General features: G+C 40.0%; 1 protein-coding gene across 2 annotated transcripts in view; it reads right to left on the bottom strand.

Moving 5' to 3' along the window:
• The window catches only part of LOC117255231 (ephrin type-A receptor 6-like), an 82896-nt gene that overhangs the window by 48047 nt on the left and 18934 nt on the right, over positions 1 to 15915 (bottom strand). Inside the window, exon 1 of one of the 2 annotated variants that reach the window (XM_033623927.2) lies at positions 8030 to 8134. The exons of the other annotated variant lie outside the window; for it this stretch is intronic. Coding sequence (XP_033479818.2) covers positions 8030 to 8056 — 27 coding nt within the window. The 5' untranslated portion in view covers positions 8057 to 8134. Of the gene's footprint in view, positions 1 to 8029; positions 8135 to 15915 lie in introns of those variants that run through there. 2 annotated transcript variants of the gene reach the window in all.

The raw sequence follows: 15915 nt of genomic DNA on the forward strand, positions 1-15915 counted from the left end.
CAGAGCTGCTCCATGTAATCTTCAACCTGTGCACCTCCTATTGCATGTAGTGAAACTTAATTTCTATAGAAACATGACGTTTGAGAGACACCGAGTTAGTTTCACCAATGTTTTCAAGCTGTTGCATCAGCCAGACTCTCTCATTTGTCTGCTCCGCTTTAACGGTGTGATGATCAGAGCTTCAAAAGCCCTAACGTGTATTGACAGAACTTCTTTCTCACAACTCCTCTGGCAACAAATGGGCAGCTGAGATTGTGTCAGATGCACAGCTGGACATAATTATATCTCGAGAGCATGAGATACATGGGCGAGCTCGTGCGCGCTTTTTATTTGTTTAACGTGCCATTGTATCCATCTGTTTTATTGGGGACTAATGGAGAATTGATTTCCTGGATGTTGCGTTCTATTAGAATTCATTAATATTTATATAGCAGTAATGCTTTTTCACACCAGCTCACTATTTACACTCTGATCAGGTCAGCTGCAGTGACCACTTTATAGTTTACAGTCATGTCATGGATTCTCTGAAGGATGCAGCCCACAGAGGGGGGTTCTTGCTCCTGCTCCTCAGAGAGATCAAACCTAATGGTGCATCTGTGTCTCTCTCAAGCCCCAAATTCCCATGGTCAAATGCATCACTAAGTTGCAGAAGAAGTTACATTCAACAGTGCAGTGTGATAATATTCCATAATGCAAACAAGAACTAACAGCAGAATTTATACCTGCCCTCCATCATTTACAGCAGTGCCTTTTTCATCTGATGTTTTTATCCCATGAATGAGACAAATGAAAGACAGAAACGCCTGAGACTAAATTACAGATGAATACAATGCCGTTATGTGACCTTTACGTTGACAAGGATCACTCAAACGCTCCATTAAACATGTGATGCACAGTGGAATTATAGGATACTGAGGGTTGTAAAAACTCCATGTGCTGTGTCCTCCTAATATGAGCGAAAAAGGCTGCATATCTCAGCCATGACTGGAGCAACCCTGTCAGATTATAACAATCAATGATGGATGAAGTACCTGAAAGCCACACTTGAATAGAAGTACACATATCTTAAGAGCCAATGACTTTGGTAGAAGTTAAAGTCACCTATGAGAATATTACTTAAGTAAAAGTCTAAAAGCAATGGTTTCCAATTGGTTCACTGTACTTAAGTATCAAAAGTATGTTCATTATATTAAATGCTATTAAGAATTGAAAGTAAAAGTATAACTATACAGTCAGCATTTGAGGATTGTGAAGTTTATTTCATCTTAACATGTACACCACCTTAAAATGGAGCATACATTACACTTGAAGAAAAACTAAGTGTTCTTCATACCTTAAAGGACTTAAAGAAAACCCTTGACTATCACGGGCTGACACTGCAGTGGAGCAGTCACTGAGCAGTTACCTGTCACAGATCTATATCCTTGAATCATTACTTACACTCCCTGCTGTGGGACGCAATTTTCTGCTTTAATCGTGTAGTCGCTAACAGGGAGCATCTAATCTGACATGCAGCCTGGATTTAACTGGAAATCTAAATTTAACTAAGAGCACTTGTTTGCACTTCCTCTATGTGATTAACCTATGATCTAACTTGCAAGCTAGAGCCACTGATTTGCCAAAGCGTCCTATTTTATGTTGTAGTAAAACTTGTAGAAAAGACTCCTGCACATTGTCTAACTTGCAAAAATAATGATTTAATGCTGCAACGATGCTGCATTGCTGTCTGTAAGTTTTATTCTTCTCATCCCTCTCCTATGCACCTGTTTGGAAATAGATGTGCGAAGTATCTTACTACGAAAACTCTGTCTGTGTGTGTGTCTTTGTGTCTTTTCCACGTTTTTCTCCTCACTGACTTGGTCAATCCATATGAAATTTGGCACAGTGGTAGAGGGTCATGGGAGGATGCGAATGAAGCAATATTACATCAATTGGCCAAAGGGGGCGCTATAGCAACCGATTGAAATTGCAAACTTTGAATGGGCATATCTCATGCCCCGTATGTCGTAGAGACGTGAAACTTTGCACAGAGATGCCTCTCCTCATGAGGAACACATTTACCTCAAGAACCCATAACTTCCTGTTCCGCCATTTTGAATTTTTTGAAAAACACTTCAAATGGATCTCTTCCTAGGAAGTTTGACCGATCTGCATGAAACTCAGTGAACATAATCTAGGGACCAATATCTAAAGTTCCCTCTTGGCAAAAGTTAGTAAACTTACTAAAACTGAGCTTCTATAAGGCAATGAATATTGCGGAGGGCGTGCCTCATCACATAAAGGTGTATAACATCTCAAGGGTTTCACCGATCACCACGCAGCTTTGTAGGCATATGACCACACATAATGTGAGGGGACCCCTCCATTATTGACCCGATCAAACAAAATGGGGGCGCTAGAGAGCTAATTTCTTATCTAGGCCTAACCGCCACATCGATTTTTACTAAACTTAGTAGATATGTAGAACAGGATGCCTCAAGGTGACTGGAGAAATTCAACTCTAATTGGCAACTGGGTGGCGCTATAACAACAGAAAAATGCTTAAAAATGGCTAAAATGCGACCGATCGCTGTGGCCGAATGTTTTTTTTTGTTTTTGGTATGACTAAGTCATGGTATGGTATGCTGCACCTTTCCCATGTGAACTACCAGTGCGCCCCACTTTTAAGTCAGTACAACATATAAACACTTTAACTATCTGCCTTTCAATGTGCTATCTCAACTACTAATGTACAGTTTTAGCCCGCTAACTCTCCCACTATTGGCAATGGTACTACTGTATTTTCAATAAAGCAGTCGTACTGTCAAATTCACAAAAACTGTGTTTGAATACATTGCTCTTCTTAATGGGTTCAGCTGACTATTTAATTTGCAATTTCCTATGACCTGCATCCCAAATACACACCATGTGAAACTGTACGTGGGCAACTGTGCACTCAATGGGTATGGACTAGTTCCTTTGATTTATGTTGTACTAAAGAAATAACAAAAATGCTATGGGCATAAAAAAACATAGATATTGAAGTAAAATACTTTTACTCCAATGTATAAAAATGTATTTGAGTAAAAGTATACAATATATTTAGGAAATGGAGTAAAGTGAAAGTTAACAGAAATATAAAAACTCAAGTATTCCCAAAAAATACTTAAGTATTGTAACAAAGTATTATTATTTTGTTGCATTACACCACAGATAACAACCTATTAAACAGATTTCCACTGAAGTGATGTCACTATCCAGTCAGGATGCAAAAGGATGCATAGGATGTAGCCTTCCCTCCTCTCTTCCAGTCTTCTCGAAGACACTAAGGACTAAAGCTTCCTCCATGATTGCAGCTACCATCTCCAGGTCCACAAGATGGAATATGGAAGACGTGAGAAAGCATAAGTAGCTAAATGGAAAGCACTCTGAGACTGCTTATTGATTTCACTCTCCACCATGTTTGGTACCTACATTATGTAATTCTGTACCTGCGAAATGGGGTGTTCAACAGGAGAACATTGTCCAGAGCTGCTGTGTTGAATGTGATATGCGTTTTTTTTTTTTTTTTTTCATTTTAGAATACACACACACACACACAGACACACTGGCGGCACAATCCTTGAGGCACCCAGTGGAGGTGGTGACAGACAGAGTTGAGTCGTAGAGGAAATTGAAACAACTGAGGTAAAGTGTTCTCAAATATAAATTATTAAATAACACTTTAACCTTGACTAGAGCGTGCAAAAGCAATTAATCTAATATTAATTAAGCTATCTAAATTAGCTCTATGTGACACCCAGGGGCTAAATGATTAATCAATCATAATCACTTCCTCTTTCATTTGGAACTCCAGCCAGACAACAACACTATGCTAGCACCTTATGATGTTAGTGGACTCTGAGATAGTATGTAAGCATGCATATATCAACGCTATAGGAAACAAATAAGCAGAATCTAACATGGCATATGCTTCATGACATGTGATTACAACATAATTAATCTATAATATTAGCATTTAACGCAATTCTTTTGTGTTACCTCCTACAGCCATACTACCAGGTCTGTCAGGCTGTGAGGATAGGTTCACATATGAACACTGAAACAGGTTTTGCTTGCTGTAATTATGCCTTCCTAATGCATTTAGTGTTGGAAACACAGGGACAAAATTCACTGTCTTCATTCTGTGCATCGCTGCAGTCTCAGACAAATCAAGCAGATGTGTTCCAAAGTTATAGTCTTTTTAGTACAAATAATGTTTTTTCCTTTGTGTTACCATCCCTCCTCTGCAGCTCAGCGCAGAAACATTGTCTGGGGAAACAAAAAGAGAGAATATTACACCGAAAAGACTGTAACTTGGGAAGATACACACTTGTTTTAATTAACTCAGGCTGCTGCGGCCCAGTATTTCCGAAAAACTTCTAATAATCTTCGGATTACATTTTGTTTTTGTTGCACTGAATGACAACTGTGGATTTTGTCCCCCATCACTGACTAATGAAAGAGCATCTTCGGAAGTGATCTCTTCATGGCCAGCGTGAGCAATAGAAGAGTTTCAGCAAGCAGAAGTGGTTTTAATAGTCATAAGGGCAATTGGCTGTTATTTATAATGCTAGCATGTTGATGTTTATTGTATACATGAAAAGTCAGCGGTTTAAACATCCCATAGATGTTGAGATATTTCAAACTGGACCAAAGTGGTGAAGCGACTGACAGACCGACATTCCCATCCAGCCGTATCACTAGCATGACCAAAGATCTAAAATTCATACATTCATTCTGTGTTCACTAAAGTGAGAAGCAGCCCAGTATTTTACAGTGTAAGACTGCAAGGCCACAGCCCTTTGTCACATGCCATTTAACCTGTCATCTCTGAGATTTTCTGCTACTGTAGAAATGCAGAAGTCCAAGAAATAAATTGTAACTTAAAGCAAAACTCACACACTTGACATGAGAGGAGTTTCTTCAACCTCTAAACACATTTCAGTGCCCTCAATACAGACCAGAAACAAAAACTCAGTATCTTTAAAGAAAGCAGGCTTTCTGGTTTGCATAAGATCAGCATTAAGTAATTGAAGTTCCATTATGCATACAAACAAGAGAAAATGGTAATTTGTCACTCTGTGTGCCTCAGTGTTCTAAAATGCCCCCTTGGGATGTGGCATGGTTTAGAGCAGAGAAAACAAATGCAAACCCAGAGTTTGAAAGATGAGCTCCAGCCCACGCTCTCTGAGGCAATCAGATATGCACCTACTAATCGCTCTGCCTATTAGCCCCAAGCTTAGCAGCATGTAGCAGACACAGACCCGGTTTTGAGTATGGGGTGTAGAAGTTATGAATGTGTTTGAACTCAGGCTGCACGATTAATCACGTTACAGGATTGTGATCTTCATTCAGGCACATACGCAATCTGATTTGTAAGTGACAATGATTTTGCCATATCTGCTTTGGATAGTTGAATATATCTGGAATGAGCGTGTACAAATGCACTACAAGGCTGAGGGACTCTCCGTGAACATACCACTTTACCAACACTCAACCAATCAAATTAGCCACAAAGCTATCTGAGAGGTCAGGCCAGGCCACTGCAAATACTGTCCAGTCTTTGGTGGCAATTGTGTGGGAGGTGGACACAAGCCTAGCCTGTAACTTTTCTAACTTGCACCAACGTTACTGTAATTGTTCACTCTACCAGAGATATTCAGGGCTGTCCCTGCCATGACGGCTTAGGCACTGTTTGTACGAATGTAAAAACGATGTGGAGATCATCTGAATCAGCCGAAGCACAGGATGTTACTGTTAGCTATCAAGCTAACTAGCTGGCGTATAATTCACCACCAGTGTTGGGTAAGGGTTACTTTAAAAGTAATCAAAGTACGTTACTGTGTTACTTTTTAAAAAATATAACCAGTTACTTTACTGCGTTACTCCCTGTGTAAAGTAACTCAATTACTTTACAAGTACTTCCAACGTTACTCCCTGAGAAAAGTAACTCAAGCACTTTTAAAGTACTTTTGAGTATTCTACATTTCCTATTGGACAATGGACCACAGGGCGCTAAGCCTACATTTTTTTGTCTCCAAAATTAAAGTAATGGACCACTTGCCCTTCACTGAGATCCAATTCTCCCATCACAGCCGTCACTTTGACCAATAGAAACACAGAACGATCTGCTGCTATAGACAACTATACAGTCAGGTCCATAATTATTTGGACAATGATACAGTTGTTGTCATTTTGGCTCTGTACACCACCACAATGGGTTTTAAATGAAACAATGAATACCTGCTTAAAGTGCAGACTCTCAGCTTTCATTTAAGGCTTTTTTCAAAAATGTAGTATGAACCGTGTAGGAATGACAAGCATTTCTTCACACAGTCCCCCGACTTTAAGGGCTCATAAGTATTTGGACAAACTAACATAATCATCAGTTAAACAGTCAGTTTTAATACTTGGTTGCAAATCCTTTACAGTCAATGACTGCCTGAAGTGTTGGACACATAGGCATCATCAGATGCTGGGTTTCTTCCCTGGTGATGCTCTGCCAGCCCTTTACTGCAGCCGTCTGCACTTCCTGCTTGTGTTTTGGGTGTTTTGCCCTCAGTTTTGGCTTCAGCAAGAGAAACGCATGCTCAATTGGATTCAGGTCAGATGATATGACTTGGCCATTACAGAACATTCCACTTCTTTGCCTTAAAAATGTCTTTGGTTGCTTTTGCAGTATGCTTCAGGTCAATGTCCAACTGCACTGTGAAGCATCGTCCAATGAGTTTTGAAGCATTTGGTTGAATCTGAGCAGATGATGTAGCCCCAAACACTTCAGCTTTCATCCTGCAGCTCTTGTCAGCAGTCACATCATCAATAAATACAAGAGAACCAGTTCCACTGGCAGCCATACATGGCCATGACATAACAGTACCTCCACCATGCTTCACTGATGAGGTGGTGTGCTTTGGATCATGAGCAGTTCCTTCCCTTCTTCCTTCTCTTGTCTTCCCATCATTCTGGTAGTTGATCTTTGTTTTATCTGTCCATAGTATGCTGTTCCACAACTGTACAGGCTTTTTAGATGGTTTTTGACAAACTCTAATCTGGCCTTCCATTTTTAAGGCTAACTAATGGTTTGCATCTTGTGATAAACCCTCTGTATTTATTCTAGTGAAGTCTTGTCTTGCTTACAAGAGCAGCAGGATGAAAGCTGAAGTGTTTGGGGCACCATTATCTGCTCAGATTCAACCAAATGCTTCAAAACTCATTGGACGATGCTTCACAGTGCAGTTGGACACTGACCTGAAGCATATTGCAAAAGCAACCAAAGACATTTTTAAGGCAAAGAAGTGGAATGTTCTGCAATGGCTAAGTCATATCATCTGACCTGAATCCAACTGAGCATGCGTTTCTCTTGCTGAAGCCAAAACTGAGGGCAAAACACCCAAAACACAAGCAGGAAGTGCAGACGGCTGCAGTAAAGGGCTGGCAGAGCATCACCAGGGAAGAAGCCCAGCATCTGATGATGTCTATGTGTCCAACACTTCAGGCAGTCATTGACTGTAAAGGATTTGCAACCAAGTATTAAAACTGACTGTTTAATTAATGATTATGTTAGTTTGTCCAAATACTTATGAGCCCTTAAAGTCGGGGGACTGTGTGAAGAAATGGTTGTAATTCCTACACGGTTCATACTACATTTTTGAAAAAAGCCTTAAATGAAAGCTGAGAGTCTGCACTTTAAGCAGGTATTCATTGTTTCATTTAAAACCCATTGTGGTGGTGTACAGAGCCAAAATGACGACAACTGTATCATTGTCCAAATAATTATGGACCTGACTGTATGACAACGACACCCCAGCCTTTTTAATATTTCCTCTGGGGATGTTACCACACAGAGTAAAAGGGGGAAATGATGGTGTGAAACAGCAGAGGCACTTTGTCAACCCGCTGAGTTAACGTACGTTACTGTCATTAGCATCAAGCTAGCAAACAATGGTACATCCTCACGGTTGGACATAAAGTAATAACATTAACAAATAGCGGCGGGGCTTTTACTCACCACAACTGCAGAGGCTCCCAGCTTCATTTGAAACAAACTACATTATAGACGGTCCCTTATTCATTAATCCCTCTGTGTGTTTATATATTTACTTTTTATCAACTCCACTGTCTTTGTAAAGTTTACATATCGTACCGTCATTTCAAACTCAACACTTGTTTCAAATTAAAAGCCCCTTATAACCTCGGCTAGAGAATCCCTCCATTTTCTAAATAGGCTTTTATTCTGAAATATTTGTAGGAACTTGGTTGTGGAGGATACAGTAACTTGATGTTTACATACGGTGCTTCAAATGAAGCTCCTGCCATCTGCTGACGCTTTTAGGTGACTACAACAACATGTCGGCTGGCACATGAACAGACACAGTGACTCAAATAATAGTAAAAGTGATAAAAAAAAATAGGACAAGAATAACCCGATGACATCACACACGCCGTGAAAGACGACTGGGGATAATTGGTGAGTACCAGCGTGTAGCGTGTACCAGGCATAATGCAAGTCCTGTCAGCGAGTCCTACTACACCTGTTTAGACTCCACCATAGACAACGGCAGCATTTCTCCGACCACGTAGCGAGCCACAAGCTCCGTGGCTTCTTTCAGGCTGATAGGTTTAACGTTATCTCAGTTATTAGAACCAAACGACAGCCGTTGCTGTTTTGGAGCTGAAGGACCAGCAAAAGTAACGGAAGTAACTGATGTCTTGTTTGAAAATGTACTTAAGTATTTGATTACTCAAACAGCAAACTAACGCGTTAGGTTACTCGTTACTGCAAAAAGTAATCACAGTACTTATACCCAACTCTGCCCGTGACTGCATCACCTCTGAGTTTGCTAAAAATGTTCTCACTTTAAGACTGTGACACACAGGAGGGCAGTTTATTCATGCTTTTTTTTAACCGCTGTTTTGTCATTTCGTGTTGAAAAAGTAATGTTATTTATTTTTTAGAATGAGGTTGATTTGTTTGAGGTCTCTTACTGCAAATAAATGCATCAAACAATCACGTTGTGGTGGACGGACCTCATGTCACAGCATATTGAAAATGGCGGACCTGTTGATCATTTTTGTCTCAGCATCCTGTATTATGACAAAGTGTTTAAAAGTTTTTAGCACAGATTTTTATATGACAGCCTAAAATTTGACGGGAGACGAGGTTCAGCTCCTGTATGAGGCAGTGGAAATCCACTTCTCCTTCTCTACCTTGTAGGATGGGATGTACCCAAAATCATTTCTATGTGTGAGGAGGAGGAGGACAAAGTCATCATCACTAGATAATGTCAGATCCATCCTTTTTTCTGAAGAATGAGCCGACATGAATCTATTCAAACCTTTTACTGAACTGGTGTTGCAACTGTCGTATATTCGCATCGCTGCTGGTATGAATACTTTTAACGCAAAATATTCGCAGGCAAGTATTTCAGATTTTCGTGCTGCTTATTTGTCACGCCCCTGGTGTGTGAAGGCCTTTAATCCAAAAAGCAATTAAAACACTTTAAATCAACACAGTGACACTCACACCACAATTAGACCACCTGGCCCTGTTAAGAGCCCTATTGACTTTTGCTTGTTCAGACGCACTTTCTCAAGGTCCAAAGGGATTTTAACAAAGTTTGCAACACAGCAATTAATGGCTATGGTGTCTGCATACAGATGATTTGAAGGAGAGAGTGGGAGAATCATGGAAGACTTCATCATTATTGCTTTGTAGATGACCATTTACTTCAAGAGTCTCAGTTCCTCTTCAGAGTTGAGGTTGACACACAGCCACTGCTCAGTTTACATCAGTTCAATATGGCAGCCATATTAATGAATTGGAGCAGTACTGTGTGAATTGGTACTTGTGGTTAAAGTGATTGTCCTTGTATGGAGCATCCTTAAAGGGCAACTTCAGTATTTTTCAATCTGGACTCTATTTTCCCAAGTTTTTGTGCGTAAGTGACTAGTAGGCACAACAATTATTGAAATTGGTCAAGTATTGAGAGCATTGCAGTTGGCAGCCACGAAACAGGTTGCAATGTACCTCTCCGACCACTTGTGCACCATCAAAGGACGTCTACTACTTGGCTTGACACCAGACTCCATTTAAAAAAAGCAGTAATTTTAGCGTAATTAGGGCCAGAGCATTTTCATATCTAATTAAGTGATTTAAGGGTTTCATCAAACCAAATCAGAGTTGGTGATTATTGGAACATTGGATAGATGAACCAAGATGGTTACTGTGAGTTTAATTTTGTTTTTGTTGACTTTGAATGAAGTGTGTTTTATGATGATTAAATTAGTGTTTATTTAAATAGAGTCTGGTTGGTTTGGGGATACAATTCCGGGACTGTTTCATGTTAAACAAAAAGGATCTTACTCTTTGATAAAAAAGGTCTATCTCGGGAGGGATCCTTTCCGTAATGTTGTCAGACACTTAGATAACAATCTGAGCCTGTCAGTGACAAAAACAAGTCATTTTAGTAGACTTAAAATTTATGGTGCACAAATGCCCTGGGTTGTTAAATTGCAGACTGTTTAGCTGCTGATGGCTGCATGCGTCTTGCTTAAAACTAAACCAGTTTCAAGAATTGTTGTTCCCATTTTAGACACAAAAACATGGGGAAAATTGAGTCCAGGTTAAAGTAACACAAATGTTACCCTGTTAGAGTGGAAAATGCTGCATAGATACAACATACAGGACACTTGTTGTATTGTTCAGACACATTTATGCTTTTACCAATGTAAACTATTTTTCTTTCTGCTTTGAACATGCCTTGAGACAGGAAGTTCAATGAAAAAAAGAAAATCCATTTCAAATCCCCTTTTGTCATGTTACTGCAGGAGAACACACACATATTAAATGTCTTGATCAAAATGCAAAATACAGTTGTCAATGCAGAGTTATGATCTTTCTTTGTTTTGATGATCATTTGCCTTTTGAAAATTGGGTTTGTAATTAAATTGCCATTTTAATCAATCAGTGTTTCTGTTACTTATTTATAGTTGATTAATTTTTGCCAGCGACTGCTTAATGTGAAACACAGTTGTTGACTTGAATGCTGCTGGAACACAGTACGGCCTGTTTTCTCCCATATCTCCTGCCTGTACTGTTTTCGTCCTTGTGCTGAATGCAGGGCAGAGCAGCTGCAACCTGTGCATGTAAATCCCAATATGTTCATTCCCAGTCCTGTCTGGACAGAGCTTCAGAGCGGCCTACCTACCTCTCAGGTAAAGCAGCGTTCTGCATCCTGCTTTGAAAATTGATGATGCTAGCTTTTAACAGCCCCTCACTGACTTCACAGAGGGACACATTTCTCTATGACATTCAGAAGCAGCTGCAAAGCCATTGTGCATAGACATTCACACATTGAAAATTTGTGGTGAGTTTCAAACTCTTCTTGTTTTGACGTCTTTTCTCTTTTTTTTTTTTTTTTTTTGCACCATGGCTCCCGGCAGCTTAAGGTCTGCACTCAGCTGCTGACAGGAATCTTTGACAGCCACTGAATTCAGTCAGTGGAAAGTTGTGAGGAAAGTTGTTCATTGCTGAAAAGAGGCTCAGATGGAACTTTTTCCCTCACAGATAAAGACATCATCTTCCAAATCAGTGATGGCTTTATAGAGACCAGCAGAAGCCATTCCTTCCACTAAAAGTGAGACAACCTGGCTTCAGCTAATTATCACCATCGTTATTAATAGTCATATTTAATGCACGTGTCAGTTTTTAGAGCCAACATTCAGTTAGGTGGATAAGTGTATTTAATTTGGCTCCATCATTAAATATTTATTGATGATTTTTTATTTCACCTAGAACTTCACTGGAAATACAGCCAGGTGTGAAAGTATGACCAGAACTTTAGATTCATTTCTAAGTTCAACTCAAGTCAGCTGTAGTACTTTCTACTATTGCCTCACACGACTGCTCTTCCCAGCTGATTGTCTTTCCTCGCCCACTCATGGCTCATGTATTTTATTAAGCTAACTACTCTGCCAGTGGTGGTAATGGAAGAACTATGAGCAAAGAGAGTGCAAGAGAAAGGGAGCAAAAGAGGTGCTGTTTATAGCGATAATTTAATGCTAATTCAGTGCTTTTAATGCTGAACAACACTTAGACACTTCAGTCGAGCTTTTGCATTTGGCCTCAACCTATAAACTGCACTATGTAATCATTTTAATAAATCATACTCACATACTGACACTGAACAATTACTTGTCTCAATATCACAGATTATGTGAGACACAGGTGGCAAATACCAGCCAAAAATAGCACATCTGAGCACTTTTCATCATAATGTGTGTGAATTTGGGTTGGTAGCGTTTAAACTTTTATCACCAAAACACAGGACAGAGTGTGGAAAGATGGGAACCCCCAAGTTTGACGATGCTATTTGCCTCTTGATGAAAAGGGCCACTCCTTATTCCGCACATGATTGATATCAGTTGTTGACAATCGAACTTGAAAATCAAGTTTGTAACCTTGGTTACATGTCCATTTTCTATCTGCTACAGACATATCAAAAGCAAAAAAGCAGCATTTCCACTTGGAGCTGCAGTATGAGCTACGGCGTTGGCTCTGCATCGACACAGGACCAACACCATAACGTATGCCATAGCCTGACGTGCACCTCAGCAGAAATGTAACTACACACTGCAACGACACAGACCTCCGTCTATTTTTGTAAGATGAAAACCATTTCCCTCAGTGGAAACAAAGCTTTAATTACATTTTTTTCACAGGTAAGAAACAAATTGTGAAGAAAGTAGCAAAAGCCTCCACAAAATAGCATTTTAAGCCTTGTGTGTGATTTATCCTGGCCTCATATGAGCAGTGGAAAACTCCTCTAGCTGCTAGGCTAATTTTTACAATGTAAAATGCCATAGGCTTGTGCTAATAACGTTAGCATGTTGTATTTGTTTGGAAAACATGTTTAGTATCCACCTTATTTTCAAACAAGGAAGTAAATAGTGATCAACTTCCGTTTTTTTGTGCGTGACCTCCGGTCAGCCGCTTTCCCTCATGCTTTCCCTTACCGGAACTAACGGTTTTCAGTTGTTTATGTTAGTCAATCAGTTAGTTAGTTAGTTAGTTAGTTAGTTAGTTAGTCTGTGTATTTTGTATAGATAACTGTGCCCACGTTTCCGTTATAACGGAAATTTATTCCCCCTAAACGCGAATAAATCGCACGTCAATCATAAACTATGAACCAAAAAAGCACAATCTATCCCGAGTGAGACAAACTGCTTGATCCCCGTCTCCAGTGTACCATCAGAGAACCTGCAAAACCGAATCAGCGAAAAAACACACCGGGCTAAGCCTCTCTACCTGAGCAGCTGAAGCTGCGGCTTGCACCCTCGACACACAGACACACAGACGGTGCTTCTGCATGCCAGCCAAACGTGTGCGCAACTGTGAGAAATAAATATGTGAGGTGTACGTTGCTTTTCTATCTTTTTCCCCCTTTTCTTTCTTTCTTTCTGTCAGCAACATACACTCCTAACACAGGACGGGTTGTTTTAATTGACTGAGTTGATCATTAGTCCATAGTGATGGGCGGATCGGCTCTGATAGCACCTGAATCAGCACGTACGTATCAATCATCCAGCCGTTACAACATGATTGAGCTAGCAAAGCAGTTTTGTGTTGCTATGTGTGGTATTTATTCAGTTTTGGGAAATCACGATGTCTAGAAAGCATCAGTGGCTGCAGCTGACAGGGACAGCTAATGTTAACACTAGCAGCAAAGCTAACATCAGGATCGTCATCTGTTAAAAGCCTCCCGTTGTCGGATATGACATGAAACTACTCCAGTTAGCTCAATCATGTTGTAACTAAGACATCCGCTGGAGAAAATATTTTTTTCACGGGCCACTTTGTGAGTTTAGTGAGTTATTACAGACACGGCTAACGGCTAACAGCTAATGGTTAGCCCAGCTAATCTATGATAACCATGTTATTAATTACACACAGAGAAAATACTAATGTTTGTTCAGTCATTGTGTTTATAGACTTTACAAACATCAGATTAGTCTAAACGGTGATATAGTGACGTAAAAAAATGTGATATATACATATATATAGCTAAACTCAGCAAGGTAAACAACAAGGCGATTCCCATTTACACAGTGGTAAGAGTGCTGGACCGGAAGTGTCGCACAAAAAAACGGAAGCTGGCTGCGTTCTGTTTTGCCTCCGTGTTTCCGTGAAAAATAAGGTGGATAAGACAGTTGTTTTTTCGGTGAATCTAGTGAGTTGTAATGGAGCCAAATTATGTAATGCTAAGGCGGATTTATTCTTGTGCTTCAGCTCTATACAGAGCTTACACTGTAGTCTACACATGTGGCCTACACTGCTTTGTTAAATGTTACTGTTGTCCTTCACTTTATAAGAGTAGAGGAAAAGTCCGCTAGCCACTAGGCTAATTTATACAATGTAAAATGCCATAGGCTTGTGCTAATAACATTAGCATGTTGAATTAGTGGGGAAATTGTGTCCAGCAACTGACAAATGTTTTGTCTGTGAATGCTGCGAGTTATAGTGAAGCCAATTTGTGTACTTGTGTTTGAAATTTTCTCTATTAAGCCATATTTAATGTGTGTTTAATGTGTGTTTTGAATCAACTAAACTTTACAGCACTTCACAGAAACCCCACCGCTGACCAGTGTTTTGGAGGTGTAACTGCAGAGTGACACAGACACACCACTGCACAAGTATTTACTCACAACCGCGTAGCCACGTGTGTAGGCTCTGCAAAGAGCTGACACACAAGTATAAAATCAGCCTTAACAGTGACAGTTTCAAAAACTTGGATTTAGAATTCCAGGGTTTGTTACGTCAACTTGCGGGGTGAGGCTTTCCATAACACTATGACAAAAAGAGAAGTCAGGTACGTGACTTCACCTAGTCCTGCCCTACTGTGCTGTGATTGGCTTTTACCAACCTGAACCTCTTCACCTTAACCCTTACCACCTTTGACCTTGACGTGGACGTGATGAACACAGTAGGGTGGGACTCGATGAGTTAAGTTCCACTTAACTTCAACTTTGGGGACCAGGAACAAGGTTTATCTAACATTAGCAACACATTATTAGCTGCTTGATGACATAGTCAAGCTCTGGGCTCATGTAATTTATTATTGTTTACAAGTGGAGGTTTGTGTGTCTGATAAACAGCGTTGAAGGTGAGCAGGTAAGCTCAAGCTGCAGACTGGAAGCTGAGGGGCGGGGTTAATTTGCATTATATTGATCTGTGAATACTAAATGATGCGCAGGAGTTGTATAAAAGGCATTTTAAGGCGAGAACTTATAACGATTTTTTAAATGGAAAAACCTCTTAAATATGTAATGCTGATGAACAGGGATGATTTTTTAAAGGTTTAATCAATGCCTGGAGAGAAACTTTACACATCTTTGCTTTTGAATAACAGTCGGTTCATTAACCTTTAACCACCCACTGTTTCCTGTGAGGCAGTCGAACTTTCACTAGACTTTTAGCACTATATAAAGCTGCATTAATAATACGACATAAAGAAGCAGTAGATCAGTCTCTCCTCCTTTCAGCTAATTTTTTTTTTTTTTTTGTACAAAACAAAGCCCTTGAGGTGTCTTGAGGGGGCTGGGTGTATATGCATTCACTCTCACATCACACACTTAAGCAAAGATCAAAACTCAATATCAGTGCTAATCTTATTAACTTAAATCCCATCAACTAGTGCCACCAAATATGAGAACAAATAAACCAATGAGCACAGACTGTGATACATCTCAGTACGCTTTCACTGTGGAATGAGATCCCATGTGTTACCATTGTCTTTCTATGACTGGGTTCATGCCTCCTGGACCTGGGGCTGCCGTGGTCCGGGGCAGATGATAGTCCAAGAACAGCAGATGTCAGGGAATGATGCTACAAAGCTA

Source organism: Epinephelus lanceolatus, chromosome 2, assembly GCF_041903045.1.
Source record: "Epinephelus lanceolatus isolate andai-2023 chromosome 2, ASM4190304v1, whole genome shotgun sequence".
NCBI lineage: Eukaryota > Metazoa > Chordata > Actinopteri > Perciformes > Serranidae > Epinephelus > Epinephelus lanceolatus.